At 36.6% G+C, this 23,949-nt stretch overlaps 1 protein-coding gene across 1 annotated transcript; it reads right to left on the bottom strand.

Annotated features, from left to right (window-relative positions):
• Window positions 1-430: 430 nt before the first annotated feature.
• Window positions 431-22,505, bottom strand: LOC126828019 (aromatic-L-amino-acid decarboxylase). The gene is made up of 13 exons (XM_050557602.2): window positions 22,288-22,505; window positions 8,755-8,959; window positions 8,134-8,247; window positions 7,951-8,002; window positions 7,598-7,662; window positions 7,094-7,228; window positions 6,652-6,795; window positions 6,326-6,487; window positions 5,543-5,610; window positions 4,944-5,034; window positions 3,856-3,954; window positions 3,525-3,626; window positions 431-2,315 (listed from the first exon to the last, which is right to left on the bottom strand). The coding sequence occupies exons 2-13, from the start codon at window positions 8,953-8,955 to the stop codon at window positions 1,815-1,817; spliced, it is 1,734 nt and encodes a 577-aa protein (XP_050413559.2). The 5' UTR covers window positions 8,956-8,959; window positions 22,288-22,505; the 3' UTR covers window positions 431-1,814.
• Window positions 22,506-23,949: the final 1,444 nt, after the last annotated feature.

Here is a 23,949-nt window from a genome sequence, read left to right as displayed (position 1 = left end):
TATAATTTAGGTGGCTGACTCGAATTCCAATCAACGAATCAATCGTTTAAGAGTCCACCAAGTCCCCGTAGGGAGAAAATTTAACTGCCGCAAACGTGTTTTCATGCTTTTCCAGCCCGTGAATACAGCAATGTCTAAAAGGTCGATGCATGTCATTTTAGTGTCAAGAGTTCAGCGGGAACACGGAAACAGACGTAAACTGAAAGGGGCGGGGTTTAAAAACCCTTGTCATTACAATACTTCGGTGACTTTGAGACTAATATCTGGCTTTGTGTAATGCTTACAGGTACCACATCGTTCAAATGGGAACCGGGATTGAAAATCGCGATGATTCTCTCGGGACACGTCTAGTCGAGAGACCAGTACGGAAACCAGTAGAATTGAAAATACACGTTCCATGCAAATGAACAATTAATGCAATCCGTAGATATTTATTTCATTGCATAATAATTATACACTACGTTATATGGACAATACAGGGTTATACATAATTTACTTACAGAATGTACAGTTTAACAACATCCATTATCAGGAGAAAACAAATTAATAAACATAGACTGAGATAACAAAATTAATAAATTTGTACTTGTATAGGCCTATATTGAAGTGTTTTTGCAACTGCAGCAGGTATTGGTGTAAACATTAGAAATAATATTGTTTAGTACCCATCTCCCTTTATTATCAAGTTTTCTTCCTGTTCTCATGGGGAATCTGATTAAAATACAGATCTATGTTTCGTTTCATTATACTTTCAATATCCCCCACAACATGAAGATCTGATCGGTAGTAGTTGAAGGTCGCGTCAGAGGTCATACAAGTGACATTTTGCCCTATGACGTTGGTCATTCGATGAACTAATCAGCGCCCGTGTTCCAAACGGCTATTCACATATACAACTTTTGCTTTCTTTTCAATCGCTGCGAATGTCTAAGCAAAAACAACATGTTTTCAAATGGCGGTAAAATTGAATACGCTTCGCGCACTTACTTAATATCATTAAGCCATCATTGCCACGACATGTAATAAAGATATGCCAAGAGATGTAGGAATCAACAGCGATTCTAAACTTGGACCGTCATTAGCCCATTATAAACTCAGTTGAAGTACTCTAAGCAAAAGCTTATTGCTGCAAAAATTATTCATAAATTATAACCCATGTTTTTGCCATTTGAAGTTAGTTTCTGCTGATTTTAAGCTTTCATCTTTAATATTATGCTTCTGTAAACACTGAAAATATGTTTAAAAGACATGATTAAAACTAATTGTTTTAATAACACTTTCCGGTCCTTATTTTTGATTAATGACGTTTGATATTGACCCTCTTCTTACCTGTTGTTTTCATTCATTCCGGTTTACTTTCTATTAATATACGGATGATATCTTTAAATGTTCAGATACTTTTTTAATTCGAACTTTCTAAATGTAGTTTAATGCTGTCAACATTCGGTCACCATACCCACATATTTACCGAATGTTGTTGAGATGCAGCTCTGCCCTGTCCAGGTTAACGTCGTTTGAAAACATCTGAATAAGGGTCACTAAAACAGTATGTTTTTCCAATGCCGTTAAACATATAATAACCACGCATGTAATAATCATACCATTTGGGCATTTAGATGAGAATGTAAAAAGATATTAAAGCACAATTACTGCTATATAGTCTATAAACCGTAGTTGTAATATTTGCATTGTCCGCCTACCATTTGTATTATAGCCTTGAAATTTACATTTGAACTGTTTACAAAAGAAAATAAGAAAAAAATAAATAGTGTTATAATGCCCCGGTTTAAACAAATTCTATAATCTGTGGGAATTTATATAGATGTACCAAAATAAAAATCTGGACTGAGAGACATAGCATCTGTACCACCTAGCGATTTACTCCGATGTCGGGGACCAAGTTCAAAGTTCAACGACTTTAGTACCCGCGGATTGTAACTTTTTGGATCCGATACCATCTTCAAAAATAAGTTTCTACGTAGTCGCGCTCTTTGTAAATTGCATCTCTGGTTATCGAAGATTATGTTATTGTCGAACTCGGGGAAGACTTCGTCATCTTCTTCATCGGCGAAGCTCTCGGTGCTGGAGTTATCCAGAGGTATGTTGCTATCAAAACGACTCAGTTTTCGAGCTAACATGTCAGTTGCAATGATAGATATGGTTTTCCAAGCAAATCGTATATCCTCCTGAGAAGCACTTTCTGCACAGATAGCAAACCTAATGACGTAGTGCTCATTTATAAGAGCCGGTACCATGTGAAGTTTACCAGATTCGTTGATTATTTTCAACAGTTTCTGTGTCAAGGAATTGCTACCCTATAAAAAGAAGACAATATAGTTCCGATTAGCAGAAATGTAAATTCATTGCCCCCTTCTCCACTCCCCGAGGCTTTGTGTATAAAACCCCAAACTTAACGATACGAAAACTTACTATTACAGTTTATTTAGTCCTTCGGATGAGACGAAAAACCGAGGTCCCGTGTAAACATTGGAATGCACGTAAAAGATCCCTTGGCAGTTGGAATTCGATGTAAGAGTAGGCGATAGTGCCGCTGCCCGGGCAAAATTTCCCTCATAGCACACTGTATGGCGTATGCCCGTCTTCATTAGCCCAGTATAGGAGCAGAACAGTAGGACGTTAAACCCCATTTCATTTCATTTCACTTCATTGAATATAAGGGTTATTTATATGATAAACCTGGGAATTTATTTGGTACTATTTCGATTTATACCACACCACCCTCCCGGGTTATATTTCACAATTTGAAACCATTTTTATACGCCAACCTTGAAATGTCATCGTATATTGTCGTCGCTACCGTCCGTCGGTCTGGCGTCCACAACTTGAACAGCTGAATCCATGATATTAAATGTTTTATATACTAAACGTTAGCATGGGTTAGAACAAGAAGCCAAACAAATTCTAATGCTTTTCTGATAATTATTTAATGAGCTGTTACTCTTAGTAAGATTTTAGTGTTTCATTACCGAGAAAAGAAAAATATGCAACAACTCCTGTTGACGACTTAGCTGCTGTGGGTGTATGTTTCGTTGCCTGGCAACTTATCTTGATGTTATAAGACGGCTATTCTATAAATTCGTTAGGGGTTGGCATTGAACCGATGTAATAACCACATGCTTTGAATTTCACGTGCACAAGCTAAGCATTGGTTGATGCCGGATATTACACACCTTAGGATTATATCTCCTACAGCAACAATTGATGTTTTAAGGTGGATCAACCGTCTGTAAGGCCATTAGTGATTGATATTGAGGTAATATTAACCGCCAATAACACATGCTTTGAATTTCACGTGCACTAGGTAAGCAGCAGGTGATAATCGTTAGAGTTTGTGTCGATGTGTAAAGTCAGTAGTAACCTATTCCACGGTTGTTATTCCAAATAAACCCCGCGGGATCCACACTCAGGGTTTTTATTTTGACTATCAACACTGAAAGTGGTTGCTATCTACTACATACATTTATCGTTATAGTCAATAGTGTAGAATCCATAGCATCACTTACCTTTAATCTAAAACAAACCAATCCCATGGTTACTTTCCCTAGTACTTCAAATCTGTTGTCTCCTGATACCAACGTTTCAAATAATTTAGCCAATCGACAGTGCTATAAATAATTTTAAACACGATTTCTCAATGAACCAAATATATAAAATTTGTAAAGGAGATAATCCATTTCTAAAGAGATCACACATAATCATACATGTTTGTTCGCCTGACTGATTAAGCCGAATATTCCAATAAATATCCTAGACCAAGAAATATTATTTTGTTAACATTAAGTTAATTACTGGTCTTAATATGATAGTAATTATTGTGAGCCTAACCGTACTTACCTCCCTTATTCTATGTTGCAGTCCATCAACGCCATACGTTCTTATAACAAACCATAATTTTAGCGCCCGGAATCGCCTACTCAGTGGTATACCCCAGTGCTAAAATAATACATACATAAAATATAATAAATTATGTTAAAAAAGGATAAAACAAAATTCAAAAGTCGGAAATGGTGATGAGTCAGAATTAGTCCAACGGAAGGCCACCTGGCACATAGTCCGACAAGCGTAGTCGGCGACGAACAGTATCCTTATTGATGCATCCATGTTGACCCAGTAGCATCAGAATTAGAAACTAACAGCAAGATATCCGGCATATGTTGCCGGTCGATGTGCAGTGCTTTACACGCGTGGCTGTGCAGGTTTTGGCTGATTTGTAGTTGACCATGTCTGCTGGGAAGGATCGACCAGTCTCGGATTACACGTGATGGCATCCAAACCTTCAGGTGACGACATGATGCGTTTTCTGTATTAAAATTTCAATCTTTGCATATTGTTATGTCTTCCACCGAACTGTAGGAATTGTACTGACCCAAGCCACATTTTACATCCCATGTCTGCGCCATAAAATCTGCGAACGAAGTCATTTATTTTTTTTTTGTTTTTGAGAGAATTGATCTCTGGTCCGTTTACGTGATTGAGAAAACACCATTCTCATACCGTAATCTGATGATGTTACATTCAGAATTACAGGATTATGTAAATGACGTAACGTGTCCTGATGTATATGTATGAAATATTAAATCATAAATAAATGTTAATATTTGATGGCTACAGAGATAACAACAGAGCGCAAAATTCAAACGCATAATTCTCAATACTTAAATTAATCAGATTCGTCGGTCCGCCAGACAAGCAACGAACAAGATTTAATTGTCCATGTATAAAAGTGGTGCGTTTTCATTAGCTTCAATTTTTATAGGCTGTTCTTAATTACTGTATTCTGAAATTTATCAATACATCTACATTTACCGTAAGTCAATAACTACTCCGAAGTCTACAATTCTAGTTTCTATAAGACCATAATTACCCCGAAATCTATAGCTCTATTACTATTATGTTTATATTTTCTATAATGCAATAATTACCCTGAAGTCTATAGCTCTATCACTATGTTTATGTTGTAAATATAAAGGATCAACTGTCATGGCCATTGTTAAAGCATCTTTATCTTTTACCCTGTACAACAAAAATAGAAATAAATAAACTAAGAATACTAGGATATACCTTCCCAGTAACCCAACCACGAGATACAGGTCTTTAATTTGACCCCCCCCCCCCCACAAAGTAGTCTAATTTATAAACAGACCATTTTATCATTTGTTTGAAATGAGATGTGATTTAACGACGCCCTACTTTACTGCATCGGACCAATGAAGATTAGGCAAACGCCATGCTATGAGGGAAATTTTGCTCAGGCAGCAGTGTTTCTGCCCACTCTTCATCGAATTCCAGCTATCAGTGGTTCTTTTACGTGCACACGGGACCATGAATAAACGCCTAGATGCTTATCTTTGCCAACACCTCAGGAAAATCCTGGCCATCACCTGGTTAGTGATCGAGTCAACACCTTACACACTGAGCCACCGTGGCTGCCGTGATTATTTCTTCATCACCTGAGACAAATTTTAACACAAAAATGTATTCATTGCCTTCCTATATCTGCAATTAAATCCAAAATACTTACCAAAACAATGAACAATCAAAATTAACCTGTAACCATTTATTAGTGTTGAAGTTTATTGAGTTTACTTTCTGTTTAAAGTAGAAAATATGAAAATGAATTACCTCTAAGTCTCATAAAGATATTGTTCTAAATGAATTACTTCTTAGTCTAGTTAAGATATTGTTCTAAATGAATTATGTCTTAGTCTAGTTAAGATAAGATTCACACGAACAATTTAGAATATTAGTTTTATTGAGATTTATCACTTATAAATGTTTGGCACAAGTTAGTAAAAATTAAGTCGACTTAAACTGTGGGAAATGGTAGTCGAGCTATAAAGGCACTAGACTCTCAAATAGAAAGTTCCGATTTCGAATCCCCAAGTGGATAGAGAAGAATCTCTGGTTTCGTGGTGCCCGATTCCCACTTGTCAAGGGTAGCGACCATGGGGTGTTACCGTACCTTTCCTTTCCAACCCAGGAGCAAGCATCAAAGCTAACTCACAATTTTTCAATGGACCAGCTCTATATGTATTTATTGAAAAGATCACAACTCTGCACAAATATATTGTGTGTAGTTCTGAAAAACAATCCCAGGATCAGAGAGAGAGAAATGGGGTTTAACGTCCACTCGACTCAAACTATGTCATTTCGGGACTAACATACGGTTCAATTTTATTTCAATAATTCGCTTACGCGTAGGGGTCTTTAGCAGTGGGAGGAAACCGGAGGACCCGGAGAAAACCCACGAGGTTGGACCCCAGGATAACACCCTAAATACGTTGCAATACTCGGAACAACATACCTCTATTCCTTTTAGTAAATGTTGGAATTCAGGACATATCAAAGCATTACCCGCATACGCTGCATCAACATGGAACCAAATATTCTCATTAGCACACACCTCTCCTAGTTCAGCTAGATTATCAAAAGAACAACAGGCTGTGGTGCCTAGGGTTCCACTTACCTGTAAAGAAATAACGAGTATATAATTTATATGAATTGATTTATTTTATCACAAATGTATCTTTTAGATGTAGAATTCCAAGTTAATATTGTCTCCCTTTTTACAAATTCAACGAGTGATCATATCTGCTTTTAAAATTGTTTATGAATAAGCTGAAAACTCACAAAGAAAGGGATTAGACCAAGTCGTCTATCTTCTTCGATAGCTCGTTCCAAAACATGGCCTCTCAGGGCGAAATTTTCATCAACATCCAGTTGTCGCATCTTGACAAATCCAATCATCCCAGCCTTTTCTACACAAGAGTGGGCCTTCAAATGATAATGATATTAAATAAACAATATAGCCGTTTAATGTTATGTTTTGTTACGCAACTGAACACCCTTCGGTGAACGAAAACATCTTATTTGAATTGGTCAAAAATAAAGTTGTCAATTTAATTCCATATGTCTTCGTTTGAGACGTCACATCTATAACAAACGCAGTGTCACATCCGATTATCCGAATACAATGTTTTATTTTTACATAAATTAGCGCTTTCAAGATAAAGGGAAAAAAGCAATTGCAAATAATATCTAAAAAACTAAAAAAAAAACTAATTCAACTGACCAGTTTAGAAGAATAAGCTACCAATTTAGACACCAATATTCCATCTTCGGTATAGGGCAAGCGACTCTTCAGCTGTCGTATAGCAAGATGTCTAGCAACCAAAAGAGATACCAATACACATTCACTTGCTGATCCCTGTGGTGTATACAAATTAACTATCAATTTTAGTAGTAGCAGAAATAGATATCAAAGACAATATATAAATACCTAAAATTATTCTGCTTACTGCAGTTTAAGATCCAATGTAAGCTTGCGAAACAATTAAGTTAGATATATTAAAATTAAATATTCAACGTGGTCTGACCAACATATCTCAAAAGAAAATGCAAATGAAAAAAAAACCCTTCTCAGCAGTGAGTAATATTTTAATCAAATATACAGAATATCAGTATGTTGTTTAAAACTTCATAGTACTGTAGACTAAAGAATACAGACAATTCCCTCTTTAAAACATACATACTATAAAATTATACGCGCGTATTAAGAGAGTGCGATATTGTTTACCTGTATAACACCACCACCGTCTCCACCTTCATGTAAAAACTCCCTCGGTAGACCGATCATTTTACCTAGAATAATTAATAACTAAAACCATGAATCTCAACAATAACGTAAGATCAGTATATTAATTGGTAATTCGAGACACACAAATGGTAAGCTGCTAGGAGTTGGATCTGTTGTATGGCTCTTGGGAGCTATTTTTGGGAGCGTTGACAGTAGTTCATTGTCATTATAAAGCCCAAGATCAATGTCTACATTATGTGATAATGTCTCAAACATTTGCACCTTATTCTAAAGTGCCTATACCAGACTAAAATATGTGACAGACGAGAAATGTGGAAGCCTATAATACTTACCCATCCAGTCCATTACTATTGTTTCTAATTCAGTACAAGCAGGACTAGCAGCCTGAAAGAAATGGAAAGTAGTTCTTGGAAAAACAATCAGTGTGTTAAAGATCTAGGCATATGTATTTTCATGAACTTATTTTACAAAAATGAACATAGATAACTAATATTCTAATGAAGAGTGTATCTTACCCATGAGAAGCCTATACATCCTATAGCGTTTGATAACATATCACCTAAAATAGAAGGGTAGGAATTACCGGCAGGAAAATAGGCATGGAAATTAGGATGCTGCCAGTGAGTTATCTGAAATAAAAACCAAAATAAATTCCATGAACAACCATTCAGAATAAATCATTTCCATTGTTTAGTCAGTATTATGCTCAAATTTAAAGTATGTCTGTTAGTTTTATCCATTGTTTAGCATTACAATTTTTCCATTAAGAAAATGGTTGGAGATATGCCAAATGCCAAACACCTCGCCATTTATATCTTTCGGGCGTCATCATGTTCTGTTTTTCTATACTGCACAAGATCTAAATTATATCATGATATCGACTGCACGATGCACCCTGTCTTCGGTGGGTTTAGTGGACGGCATTTTAGCGTTATTGGAGCAGATGTGATTTCATTAGCTGTTCACAGTACACAACTTAGGACACGTCATGGTAAGTAAAATACAGACTATAAAACGGATAACAAATCCAAAAACATTTTTAATGTACAGCAGCATCCTCCCCCCCCCCCCGCGAGATGGAAAAACAAAACTGTTTTAGAAACATTGTTATTATTCTTTCAGTCTAGCGTGCTCACCCCTGGCATTATTGCTCTGTCCACATCTTTCATAATATCATTGAACTCTTCCGGTTTCTTGGGTGCTTCTTTGGGTAGTAGTTCTGCTAAATAGCCCGGCTCCACTTCAGGTGTAACTCGCCTTCTATGCAGGGTGTCCATATAATCAGCAATATAATCTACTAACTCTTTTCCGCGTTTACGAAATTCGTTAGATTGCATGGCTCTGGAAAACAATTAATACTATTTAGTATTTTTATGTTCTTCTTGGCTAAGGAACTAAAGGTAGAAAATAGAATAAATAGAATCAAACAAAACCACGAAAGCGTGGAAATGCGCTCACAGCACAGCGGTGTCTCGAAAAAGGGCTACGCGTGGTGGGCTGGGGGCGGGGTGAATCCGTGGAACGGAAGGTTGCAAAATGCTGAAAATCGATAGGGTTCACCCTCGCAGGCTTCATACTTAAACATACATTATGCAAGAGCTAAATCTCTCTATTGCAGGTCTTTCTTTAGGCCTGAAATGTTATCTAAATTATTAATTAGACATTAATTAACTTATCCAGACCATAATCAACTCTAGATGGCATCGCTAGCCTGCGATCTTAAGTGGATTGTGAGCCGATTTACTGCATAACTTTCCTTCTCGATTAAACGATAAAACGGGTAATCGAGACTATGCTGTTTATCGTACTGACTTAAGTAATGATGACCGAGGCTAGGCAGAAATTTCATTCGCTTAGTTCTCGGTTCATAGTGGATCAATTTGAATGAAATTTTCAGCAAATTGCCTTTACGTTATCTAGTTTTTAATTATTATAGTGAGAACTGCCAACTCGTTATCGAATCTCCCATAACGTATCTTTTGGCGGACGGACAAGGTGACGTCACTATACGCCCACAATGAAATCAAGTTAAACAGTACCAACCGTTGACGTTCATATTATAAGATGTAGTCATATTTAAATAGTGTAATAATTATAATTTATAATACAAATTTCCCTCCTTTAACATTTCTATGATTTTGCGAGTATCGATTTCCTATAGGTCGGTAATACATTTAGTTGCACTAAAGCCAACCGTTTCGGAGATTTCGTTGATTTTCTAGTCCACTGGCCGCCATCTTGGAATTATGTTAATTATGCAAATTTTCCCAAGACCAATAATGGCTGCTTTTGTGATGGGAGTACTAGAGATCATACCTGAACAGTTCCCAAAGAAATGATTTCTGTTGCCGTTTGTTCTAGTTCCCCCCTCTCATATTGTTATCTCTACCCACCTATTATATTGTTGTGTCGCAGTTGGCTGTCCCGACAGGCAGGGATATGGATAGATATGTCATAGATTCCCACAAAAAAATGTCTATAAGTGATAAACATAGATTTTGTTTTTAACGAAAAGTATAGATGAACATACTATTATTATTATAGGCCTACAACGAAAAGCGCACATAATTGTCATACCTAATTGAATTCATAAGAAAAATCAAAATAAAAGATACACAAGATAAAAGCGCTATTAAAGATAGTTAACTTGCATACGCTTTTAAAAATCCGAGTTTTTGTACAGACGTCTAGCCTGCAAAATAAAATGCTCGAAATTCCATGATTTTTTGGTCTGCAGCCATTCCGGATTGTGTGACCGCATTCGGCCATCGATCATTTATTATATCATCAATATTTCGGCAGTCGAAATTTCTTTAATTGACTAAAGGATAAATCATTTAAAATCAATGTAATTTAAATAAAAAGTGTGTATCGCCACGCTGCTCTTAGTGCGACATGTGTTTTGGGCATGTTTGTTTCATCAGTGAAAGTTCTGGTGACATGTGAATGCAACGACAACAGCCTTGTTTATTGATTTGTTGATTGGACTTCAGATCTCTTCATTATAATGGACCACTTTGAGGTTGCTATATTCACGTCCTGAACTACGTAGCAAGAAAACGCGTTTTCCGGCTTTAAATTTTTATCAATCTTGTGGGAGAGACAGGCCCCGACAAATTCACCGACGGCGTGTTTCACGACTTCTGCACTCGACGGTGACCTTGAATTCAGAGACATCTAAATCCATTTAAAAGACATAGTAAAAGTCAAATCTTACGAGATTATCGCCGCTTATATCGGAAAAATGCCATTTTAGTGCTAAATCTGATTAGGCTATTGGAACAATAGAACAAGCTCACCTTAGATGATTAATATCTACACTCAAGTTAAACCAACTGTATATATTTTTTAAAATCTTACGTCTAACTGAAACTACATGATATGTTGTCATTAAAACAACAATGACTGGTTAACAGCAGCCACGTGTGTAATTAAAGACTATAATAGGATCTTTGTAGAAATAATCATATTAATTAATTTAAGGTATCATACGGTTGAACATACCTCCCAGGTAGCTTCAAAGACATAATATAAACCAAGATATCAATACAAACTTTAATTACAAATCCAGTCCTATACTACAAACAAGCCATAGCAAGAAATCCAGATATTTAAAGCGTGTTAACAATATATTCATTTAAGAGAAACTATGTCATTTTGGGATTAACATATCGTACAATTCATATTCATTTGACGATCGACCTCCTATTTACAAAAGTATGGTTTATGCGCTTACGCACAAATTTGGTGTATGACAATCCTATTTGAAACTAATTTTTGAACCCAATATTGAATTCAGTAACCCTAAAAATCCTTTTTTTTGTTTCTATTTTGATTGTCGTTTTAAATTTACACCTCCTGGACCATTCTTGATTAGTTTTTTTTAGATAGAGATTGAACCCAACAACCACCAAGCCCATATATAAAACACATAAGAAGCCATATCCAATGGAAAAAAATGACGGTTAATTAAAATTGTAACAATATCTTAGTGATAACAGAGATCAGGTTAGTAAATACAGCATTTATTTACAACGAGAACAGAATATAGCACATCTACATACAAAATAATACAGGAACTTAAACTACATCGGGAACTAGTCTACGACGGGAACACATAGAACAATATTAAATCCTAAATTCTGCCCCTCTGCCAAGGCAGCGCCAAACTCGGGTGAGTCCATGCACTCGTCCAAGCCTCTCTTCCCCGCCCGTCTGTGGTCATCTGCCTAACTGCCAGTAAACTCCTGATTATATAGCGCCGGAGAATACATATGCTCATAATCATACATACATAAGTTTTAGTGAGACTGAAGTTCCAACATACTAAAGGGACTATGCAGATTTTTGTTAATTTTGTACATTTTGCCATAGTGGCTTGCGCACTGCCAGTTGAAAAGCCCTGATTTAAACCACCCTGTGTTTCCTTTAGTAGATATTAGATCCTGTGCAATGATAAATATTTTATTGTCCATTTTCACTTTTTTTTTTTCAGATACCAAAAAGCATGAAAGGGTTTTTCGAACTAATGCAGTCTTGAATATGTTAGATGATTCAGATTTGCAAAATGGTAGCGATACAGAAGCAGCTCTGAAACTGATGACAGCGACTCTAGTGATAAAGAGCATTTGTCCTCACATGACGATAAACGAATAGTTGTGTGGAGGGAAAATCCACCAGTTTATCCCTTTGGATGTTCCGGTCCTGTCCAAACCTGATTTGGATCAAAACCATCAGAATTGGTCACCAGTGGATTATTGCAAGTAATATCTAGATTGTGAATACTATGGAATGATGTCGAAAAAAAACCAACATAAAATATCTTCAAGATAATGGAAGAAACCTGAATTCTACCGCATTAGAGAAGCAGAAAATTTACGGTGTTAACATGTTAATGGGCTGTTATAACCTGACTAGAATCAGGATGTATTGGCAGAAAATGCTCGAATTCCAGTGGTGGCGGAGACTTTAACCAGAGATCGATTCTTTACATTAAGGAATAATTTAAAGGTGGTTGACAACAACATGTTCGATGACTCCATGAAAAATGCTGATCGTTTATGCAATTCATTGCCCATGTATCCAAATTTATGCATTAATGAACAAATGGTCCTGTTTACTGGTAGATGTCCTGTTAGACAGTATGTGCCAAGAAAACCTAATCCTACAGGCCTAAAAAATTTTGTTTTAGTTGGGGAATGTCGAATTGTCTATGACTTTGATTTTTATTGTGTCGAACAGTCGTATAGAAATTATACATTGTATGGCAAAAAAAGTAGGTCAAGGAGTTGGCAGTGTTTTGAAATTGTCTGAAAGGCCGCGTAGATGTGACAGACTTTTTTGTGATAGATTTTTTTATTTCTGTTCCTCTTATATCTTATCTAAAGAGAGAGAGAGAGAGAAATGGGGTTTAACGTCCACTCGATGCAAACTAAGTCATTTCGGAACTAACATGTGGTTCAATAATTGTTTCTATAATTCGCTTGCGCGTAGGGGTCTTTAGCAGTGGGAGAACACCGGAGGACCTGGAGAAAACCCACGAGGTTGGACAGGCGACCCTACTCCTTGTCGCGTACAACCGGGGAATCGATACCCCGCCAGTTGAATCAATGACAGACTTTATGATATAGCGCGCACGTGCTAACCATTCAGCCATCCAACCCCCCCATATCTTATCTAAAAGATACGGGTATTCTTCTTACGGGAACTATACAAAATCGCTTTATTCCTCACGGGGTTAAGTTCAGTGTAGATAGAAAAATGAAATCTGAAGGCAGGGGTATTTCTGAACAGTTTGTACATGATGATATTGCTATTGTAAAATGGTATGATAACAAGGCTGTTATAATGGCACCTTTAGCTTATGGATTAGAACCTCAAAACACATGCATGAGGTGGTGTCGGAAAACAAAGACAGGAATAGAGGTTGAAAGGCCCGCAGTAATAAAGGCATACTATACATCTATGGGGGGGGGGGGGTATTTGCGTAACCAAATAATTAGTTACAATACAATTGGAATGCAATTCCAATCCCCTCAAAATCATGCCGTCTCAGTTCAAAACATCTGCCAGAATGTGTTGACTTAAAAGAATGCATGTAGACGCAGGAATAGAGGGTGCACGGGCAAATCACGCGCCAGGTGTTGCAGGTGGGATGTTTTCCTCTGCCTAACATCAAGTAGGAACTGTTTTAAGGCTTTTCATACCTAAAACATTTTAATTACATGTAGGTATTAGAATGGAGAATTAAGGGTGGTTAATACTCAAATTTTATTGTTATTCACTCCAAAGATGCCAGTTCCAAAACTAATTGTGATTGTTTTTTTTAGTGCCAAAGTAATTTATATATTTTCAAATTGAATTGTTATTGTTTTTCTTTTAGTGCCAAACTTATTCATATATTAATTTATTTGTTTGCTGCATTTTTGTCTGTTAAGTTTCTATTTTGCAAATAAATTACTATTTATTGTTGATTAAGAATGTATGATTTAACACCATTTTTTTTAATAAGACATGAAATGATATGGGGTTTACCGACCTACTGTTCTGCTACTGATGGACTAATGAAGACATGCATTTCGAATTCCAACTGTCAAGGGTATACAGGGCCCCAGTTTTACGTCACTATTCATTATCCCTTGCCAGGCCATCCGTTCTACACCACTGACAAAGGGAAGACCACGCCGGAAAATCCTGATGAACTTTCTCGGCAAAAGCAGGGATCAAACACGGGACCTCCAGGTTAGAGAGCCAACGTCCTACTCATTGAGCCACCATTTTTATCAAACGAAAACCTGATGTCCACATATGTGGACATGTCATGTTTCCATGGCAACTGCAATTCAATTATTGTTTTAAAAAGCTCCAGTTTCTCATAGGTTAAGTATATAGGGGCTAGTATCTAACTATCCTTCAAATAGCATTGTTGTACTGTGCCCGGGTCTCAAAGGGATATATTTGAACATGGTTACTTACAAACTAGAATCATTGCAATTGACGCACTCAGGAATGCAATCAATGCCTGCTGAAGCCTCGATTTTACCTGCACTCACTTCGGGTCGGTATGTATTTCAACAATTCGTAATGCCAGACAATCTAACCTCTGTCGATTCACTCAGATATGTTATTTCTTCAATTTAGTCGATTTTTTTTGCCTAAATACCCCCCCCCCCCCCAAAAAAAAAACCCCCAAAAAACAAAACAACAAACGATATCATGGTCACTTGTTTCCAATATTTACATTATTTTTGTCCGTTAATAATAAAGTTATTTATATAACCCCCATACATGCCGTGGCGTTTTTAATTTTTTCCTAAAGTCATGTAATGTTTTGTCAATTTTGATGGAACTGTTCAAGTGTTTACCATTCCACTAAGTTAGAGCGGCAATGCTTAACTCAGGACTATATGTGCTGCTGTTAGGGGGACCAGCCATAGACTTTTATACGAGGAGACGGGTTTTATCACACTACGGGAGAGGCAAAGAGGTCATAAAGTTATACTCTTTTACAAAATTATGAAACAACATCTCACACCACTATATCTAGATGGATTGATATTATTCCCGGAAAACCCTTATAACCTTCGTAACAAATCTAATTTATCAGAGCACTTTTGCAGAACATCTTTATTTTCGAAATCATATATACCATCTACCATTAAAGAATGGGACCGACTGTCTGACGTTATTAAATATAGGTGTGACATCAGATAATATGATTGTGTTTTTGGTTCATGCAAATAAGATAGCCGTCTAAACTGAATTAGCGATTAGTGGTTGATGAAAAGCACCGAGAAAATAGATGTTCATATATATCAAAATTCCAAACCTGTGTAGAACCACAGGAGTCTGACCTGCTATCCATATATATGCATACACCATTCTCAACTAGACAATATATAAATGAAATGAAATGGGGTTTAACGTCCTACTCTTCTGCACCTAACCTGGGCTAATTGAAGACGGGCATACGCCATACAGTGTGCTATGAGGGAAATTTTGCCCGGGCAGCGGCGCTACGGCCTACTCTTATATCGAATTCCAACTGCCAAGGGATCTTTTACGTGCACGCCAATGTGTACACGGGACCTCGGTTTTTCGTCCCATCCGAACGACTAGGCAGCTGTCCTTGTCAGGCCCTCCGTTCTGCATCACTGACAAGGGGAAACCACGCCGGAAAATCGAGATGAACTTTCTCGGCCAATGCAGGGATCGAACACCCGACCTCCAGGCTAGCGAGCCAGCGCCTTACCCACTTAGCCACGTGATCCTCTGAGACAATATATAAAGAACAGGGATGCAATCAATGCCTGCTGAAGCCTCGATTTTACCTGCACCCGCTTCGGGTCGGTATTTATTTCAACAATTCGTAATGCCAGACAATCTAACCTCTGTCGATTCACTCAGATATGTTATTTCTTCAATTTAGTCGATTTGATTTGCATAAATACTCCCCCCAAAAAAACAATGTCATGTTCACAAGTTTTCTGGTATTTACATTATTTTCGTCTGTTAATAATAAAGTTATTTATATAGCCCCATACATGCCGTGGCGTTTTTAATTTTTTCCTAAAGTCAGGTAATGTTTTGGCACTTTTGATGGAACTGTTCAAGTGTTTACCATTCCACAAAGTTGGAGCGGCAATGCTTAACGTTCGATGCAGGCAATTTTAGGACCCCCCTTACTCGTCGATCGTGTACGGCGTTCAGAATCTTGCCGTTTCATGAGTCAGTAAGGTAGTCTGGGGCAGCATTATTCATGCATTTATAGATCAAACACATAATTTTGAATTCTAGGCGACATTTAATAGCGAGCCAGTGTAGTAACTTTAGAACTGGTTTGATGTAAGCAGATGTAATTATCCAGGCAGCGGTGTTCAGTATATTCTGAAGTCTGTTAATTTGGTAGGCCATAAAGGACAGAGTAGCAATTTTCCAGCCGAGAGAACACCATGTGTTGCACTGCTTGTCATTAAAAGATAGCGGAAATTAACTATACTCCTTAGGTGAAAATAGCAAATCCGACACAGGTGATCTATATGGTTCTCAAGTGTTAATGAGGAATCAATTATCACTCCTACAGACTGTGCAAAAGTTATACTGGGGACTCTGTTATAGATCGAAGCCTCTGTACAGATCCCAGAAGTAACGTCCTAGTTTTGTCATCATTTAGTTTCAGTTTGTTACAGCTCAACCCGGAATTTAATGGCACTGGCACGTCATGTCATGGTTTTATTTAAGGACCACAGGATCTGTGAAGAAGCGAAAGAATCAAGCAAATGTGTGTCACCGGAGTAGAAATAATGCTTAACATCATGTTCTTTAAAAACATTGCCAAGGCTAGTAGTGTAGATTACAAACAACACCGGTCTAAGTACACTACCCAGTGAAACACCACAGGTTAGTTGAATTTGTTGATACTTTCTGGAATTTGTCAGATATGATGAAATCTACAATAACACTGTGTCTGAGATGTTAAACTGTGTTTGCAGTCTGCTGATGAGCAATCTGATTAAAGGGACAATAACACTCTTGCTGGCTTGAAAGCTCCAGAAAATAAATAATATCTCTATCTAAGTACTAGATGTTTAAGTGGCCTACCTGTTGTGTAAATTATCCATTACATCCTATTTTACTTGTCCAGAGGGTTCGAAAATATTTTTAAATCGAAGTTTCATTTGAAAAGGTTTACGTTAGACGTTTCAAACCATTATGTTGAATTTTTCAAAATTTTTAAATAAGGTGTGTTAAGATGAAATTTGTATCATCAATTAATTGAAATATTCTAAATAGTACAATTTGTTGACCAGAATAAAGATTGGGACATATTATTCAGTTACAACAAGAGTGGTATTAAGCCTTTAAAATACAGATCTATATTTCGTTTCTTATTCTATACTTTCGATGGCCTACACTACATGAAGATCTGACCGGTTGTAGTAAAAGGTCGCGTTTGATCCTATGACGCCAGACATTAATCAATCCGCATTGACGTTTCTAGTGGTTTACCCACAGTTACGTGCATCGCACGCCAAGAAGTCGCTGTAACAGATGGTTTCACTGGCTTATCCCTCACGCCACCCGGAACGCTGGTTATATAACAACTCTGATTAGTACAGACAAATAAAACGAAATTTGAACTATATAAAACGAAACGAAATAGGATCTGTGTTATAATCAGATAGGCTGGTGAGTACCTGATGGTGAACCGTATAAAATGCAGCAGGAAGGTCTAGCAGGCAGAGAGTCGATAGTATCAACAGAAGACAGAAGATCATTCATCACTCTTCGCAGATTTGACTAGTTTACACACCTCCTTTGTTTCAAATAGTGTAAAAGAGGATAGTCCATCTACTACGGAATGGTGTGGCGTAATCGTTTCACTGTTATAAACCTCAAATAATTCATCACGAATCTTCTAAGTCTTTGATATGAAATACTCTGAAAATGAGTTTGCAAGTTCTATTGGGTCATCTGAATGGGGTAATATGACGTCTTTGATCTTGCAAGAGACTTCATGGAAGCATGAGAATGATTAGGATTGTCATTGAGGGTCTTCAAATAGAATGCAGATTTGGATAATTTCACAGTGGATGCGAATTTGTGTCTTGCATCTACGTATATTTGTTTGTGTACTTCTAGTCGTGATGACCTCCATTTTCTTCCTGCCTGTCTAGGACACCTTTTTGCCTGGGCTACGTCCTCATTATAGCAGTCTATACCATGAGTAATTCTTACATTTCGTGTTATGACTGGAGCATACTCATCAAGAAGAGTTCAAAGAGTTGTGTTGTATAGAGTACAGAGTTCATCAAGATTATCCGATGTGTTTTGTAGTAGATCAGACGAAAACAAGTCACATTTAAAGGATTCAAGATCAGCTGTTTTGAGCTTCTAAGTTCTAAGTTAAAATGAAAATTTTGTTTTTTTCAAGATTCAATGTTAAAGATATAAGTTATTTCATGACCCCGATGCTACACATCAAATTTAAAATAAATTCGTTAAAAACTGTAGCCGTTATCACTTACCGCATTCATATCGTTTTCGGCAAGCGGGTAACCCCAGAATCAATGAAAAGCCGCGGAACGCTGAACATCGATATGGTTCACCCTTTCGTGAACCCAGTGCTTCACATCAAATTAGAAAAAGATCGCTTAAAAACACCATAACTCATTGGAGATCTGTTCCCCATATATTATGTGAAGTTTCATGGAGGAACGACAAACTGTGTATATATATTTCGAATTTTGCGTAAACGGCAGGGGTATAACTCCCGAAGTTAGAGTTGATGCGCAATAAAAGCCTCTAAGACCTATTAAGTTTCATCTGAATCAGACATTTTGCGTAAAAGGCTAGGGGTTTCTGAAGGGTCACAAACTTTGTACATAATTTCACATTTTACGTATAAGGCAGGGGGCATAACGAAAATAACACATACGTCAAGTTTCATTTAAATCGAACAAAAATTGTGGCCTCTAGAGGTTCCACAACCTTGAAATACGTATTACATATGGTGACACAATGACATACGTGAACGGTGACAGAACATACATTTTAAGTTTTATCAAAATTGGATAAAAATTGTAACCCCAAGAGTGTCCACGTGTTAAAAACGCGATGTTTCGAACAATCAGGGGCAATACTCCATGAAGTTACGGTCCGACGCATGCCAATTTCGATAGGAACTCAGATGTTTGGGATGTAAACCTATAGTTCAAGGTTCGTCTAAATCGGAACAAAATTGTGACCTGTTGAATGTCCACGAACAAATGTGAACAGACGTCCACAGATTTGTTCCACCCACATCATCCACCCTTACTTGTTAAATTAGATAATCATTTTTTTTTTATTAAATTGTGATTTAATACACATTTATACACGGGGTCACAAAGAACAAGGTGAATTTAACAAGCTTATATTTTTATTGAAATAGTGATTACTTTCCATAATTTTCAGCATGTTTTCATGATACAAGAATGACTCCGCATTTAGTTTCCGTGTAAATAACCTCATTTGACATTTGACCCCGAATATCTCGCTAACGCCCCAACGTATTCTAGGCAAAATTTTACTATAGAAAAGTTGGGCCTGGTTTTGTACCCATATGATGGACACCCCCGCGCACCGAGCCTATGGTCTAACGTGGGCAATGAATAATCCGAGAATTTAATAAGGCTTCGATATTTATGATAAATGGACAGCGATTAAAGATAGCACTGTCTTTAATATGCAAAGAATTCTACCCTGGCTTCGCACCCATTTCTAGGTACCGCTTCAGCCAAGTCACGTGACGCAAACATGACTTCCTTTTAATAGATTCTATATAGCTCTGGGTATTTCCTCGCGAATACAATGTTTTGAGAATGATTTGAAGCAAACTTTTGATAGATAAATTAGTTTGAATATGTTTTTAGTTCAAATATATCACCAAATCATCCAGTTTGTACGCGGGAATTTATCTTTAAACGACACTAAATATTGCACCCAATCTGATAAATTAATGTAACTGCCTTAATGACTTTTTATAAGCCAGTCTAACATAGGTAGGAACAACTTTCTGTACTAGAAATATTACTTTCTAACAAACATTACTCTCAGCCAGAAGGAAGTTGAACACAGCATTTCTACCACTGGTTGCTCGAAAGCTAATAGACCCGACAACATCAGCGGAAGACTAATAATTAATATCTAAAAATAATTCTGAACATCTATGTAAATTATTTAACTACTCCCTCCTTTCGAAAACAGTACCAAATATCTGGAAATTTTCTAATGTCTAACTGACATTTTAAAAAGTGGTGACCTACCAGGCTGTCGAAATTATAAACCCATATATTTAATTAGTATCCTAGTTAAAATATTCTAAAAATGCATTTATAAAAATGTTTTTAACTTCCCAAGAGACAATTCTGTTTTATCTACCCCCGGAGGAGCTTTTTGCATAGGGATTCTACTGTCTACCAACTTACATATATCGCACACCACTTGTGTCAAGTCACTGACCAGGGATCCCACACAAGAGCAGTGTTCTGTGACATAGGTAAAGCATTTGACAGGGTCCGACAAAGGCGACTGGGGGTGTCTCATCTTCCCCTAAAATCATTCTCTCGGGCGTTTCCCTCTGTTCGCGAGCCTCTTCTTTTTCTCATTTATGACATTGTGAATGATATTACATCGAATGTTTTTGGCTTTTCGCTAATGATACTTCCCTTTATATGAAGATTGATGACCCTACTCAATGTGCAAATATTCTAAACACTACAGTAACCTGGAAAAAATTAGTTCCCTTAAATACAGACTAAACCGCAAATAAATACTTTTTTCAATTGATCTCCTTTTGATTATTGTGACGTCATCTGCACGGGCCAACCAAAGCCGTATATAGATATGCAGGGCTTTGGGGCCAACTAGCTAACTAAGTCAACATGGATCATCATACTAAGTTCGGGACAGGGTAGAGTGAGAGAAATAGCATTACCAATTGAGGGGAACCATTGATGCCGCTGGTCCCATATTACAGAAAAACTCCATGTGTCGGCACAAAGAGTTGCCGGTAAGAGAAGTTAAAAATCGAAGTATAACTGCAAAATTGGTGACCCTTTAAAATATATGTGCCGATTTTTTTCGCAGAAGTGCATCGTAGGTCCATAAAAATTTTATCATTAAATTTTATTTGATCTGGCAGTATTTGAGTTCAGTGAAATTATTTTTAGTAAGTATAACTGCAAAATTGGTGAATGTGCCTATTTTCGCACAGAAGTGCATCGTAGGTCCATAATTCTTTTGTCTTCAAATTTTATTTGATCTTTAATCTAAAGGAACTGAGAATTTTGGGAGATAAACCTATATATCAATTTTCGTCAAAATCGGATAAAAATTGCAACCTTTAGACTGCCCACAAACAAATTGTGGACGGACGGACGGACGAACAATATAGTAATGTCTACGTATAAAAATAAAAAAAGTTATATGCCATTAAAAAGGGTAATTTTGTCTTTGTTCAACACTTTAAAACCAAAATAACCATAAATCGAAAACGGTATCAAGAAATTAATCATTTGTTTTATGCGTATTTTCTTTTCTAATATATAAGTAACCCCAAAGTTGTTTCTTGGTGCAACAATTTGAAATCTGACAATCAAAGTATCTTTTTTATCATTATTTCTTTTTTTTTTTTTTTTTACAAAAATCAAAATTAACGATTTCGCATAATCGAAATGATTTTATCCATCAAGTCTTATCCACTTTTCACAGTAACAATAATAATCCAACACAATAGTATTTCACACCAATTACACAGTATGTAACCCTAATAATAATACCGGGAACATAAATTATTGCATTACTTACTACAGAATTTTTGATTCATAACGTTAAAATATTACCATTTAAATAAATTTGGTCTTAAAGGACGTTACTATTTACTGTCTCTATCAGCCCTGTGCTCCAAAAGCATCATGCGGCATCTATATGACAAATTATATCTGATGTAGCTAGTAGTGTTCCCAAAAACATATATATTTTAGAAGGCTGAAACGCCACTGTCCAAACTAACTTTTCCTCTTAATCCCGATTCTTGAAGAAAAGAGGGTCGGGCCGCTAAACCCTATTCATTTCATTTTATATACATTTTCTCGTATGTACTGAAATTAGATTAAAAGGGAACATACCTGAGCTGTGCTTAAAAATCTCAGTTCAATCCTTTGGTTTAAAATTATATATAAACAAAAAAACCTTCTATATACCCACAAAAAGATTGCGCACACGACCGTCAAAGATCAAACTATGCACTCGACAGTCACAGATCAAACTATAACAATAAGCTATAAAACTACCAAGGTAAAAATGCGCCCACTCATATCTTTACGGAAATAATATTTGGTCAGAATACTGCCTCCCAGCACTTTAGGAAAGAAAGCACCCCGACTGGACATGACATTCAAGGGTTGTTCTGGCGATCAGCGTCATTACCATATTCAATTTAAAAGCTCTTACCGACAAAGTTATGTGGAATCACAGATTACATTAAGACGAATATAAATATCCTTAATTCATATTCTACTAACTCAGTTCAGTGTGAAAGTCAATTCCTCCTCAGTCAAAACCCGAAATTATCAATTACCACACAATAATTACCAATTCATTCATATCCTAGCATTGTTCATTCACGCATACTCTACACACGTGTTTGTTATGTATTGCTCAATCGGTTTATTATTACAGAATTCAACATGGGTAGTTTTCATCGATCAATGGGAATTATGTATCTGTTAGATAGTTTTGATTATGGCATATTTTTTTGATATATAAGGGAGTTTACACGATATATCAATTGTCAACTGTTCCGGCTGCTATGTAAAACCTATTTCATGAACCAGAAATAATAATATAAAAAGAACACATGAATTTGTCTTTTCACCAATTTCCTGTTATTGAACATTTGCCACACACACAAAGAACAACTGCATTAATACTTTGGTTATCAAATGTCGCCTTAAAATATTCAAAAGTCAGACATACGCCATACAGTGTCGAAGATAGGCATAAAGTTTATCACCATAAGTATGGATATGTGTATAACCATACAATTAATTAATACGTATTACTATTGAACTATTTGTTTAAGTTAAGTCATTTACAGACTGCCCCCCCTCCGTCCCATCCCCATCCTTTGCCAAGAAAGTAATATAGCCTTGTCTCCAGTGTCTTTAATATTAGGAACTCACACACATTTGTAGAAAGGAGAACCGTTTAATATAGTTGAAACAATTTTTGGAAAGCCTTGGACAATGTTATCCACTCCAGTGCAAAACTAAACGCTTCACGCTTTAAAACACCCTCTAGTTAACAGCTTTTAACATAATATTGGCGCGTTGCACCTAAAATATAACTTGTTTCGATACTATAATTTAGTAATTGAACTGGAAATGCACAGGACACAATTCTATGGACTACAATTATTGTTTATTACTGAGATACATTTCAATAAAGAGTACAGAAGCCTCATCGAAAAGTATATCAATAATGATCATTAATTGTATTCCTTGGAATTACATGCTGTGTATAACAGTAAATGATCTGACATGTATTATCCGAAACGCAGACTGGGTATAGGTCTTGTTCATTTAAGATCCAATCTCGTATAGTTTAACAATATTAATAGTCTTGTGTACATCCGTGTAATGCATGGACATGTTTTATGGTGGTACGAGGGGTTAACAGGCGTTCTTGGCCTTACCATAAATAGATCGCCCAAACTCAGCCAATCTGCTCATAGAAATGTATCTCAGTATGTGCTTGACAGGTACAACATTAATTCTACGTGCTATATT

The sequence above is a fragment of the Patella vulgata genome, chromosome 7 (assembly GCF_932274485.2).
Source record: "Patella vulgata chromosome 7, xgPatVulg1.2, whole genome shotgun sequence".
Lineage (NCBI taxonomy): Eukaryota > Metazoa > Mollusca > Gastropoda > Patellidae > Patella > Patella vulgata.
Note: the sequence above shows the minus strand (reverse complement) of the source record. Positions and strands in the feature narration are given on the sequence as shown.

Coding starts and splice junctions, on each gene's coding strand:
- LOC126828019 (XM_050557602.2), bottom strand. CDS start 8,955: ATGCAATCTAACGAATTTCGTAAACGCGGAAAAGAGTTAGTAGATTAT. Junction 7,663..7,950: donor AATAGTAATGGACTGGATGG/GTAAGTATTATA, acceptor TAATTATTCTAG/GTAAAATGATCGGTCTACCG. Junction 5,611..6,325: donor ATTTACTAAAAGGAATAGAG/GTATGTTGTTCC, acceptor TACTTTAAACAG/AAAGTAAACTCAATAAACTT.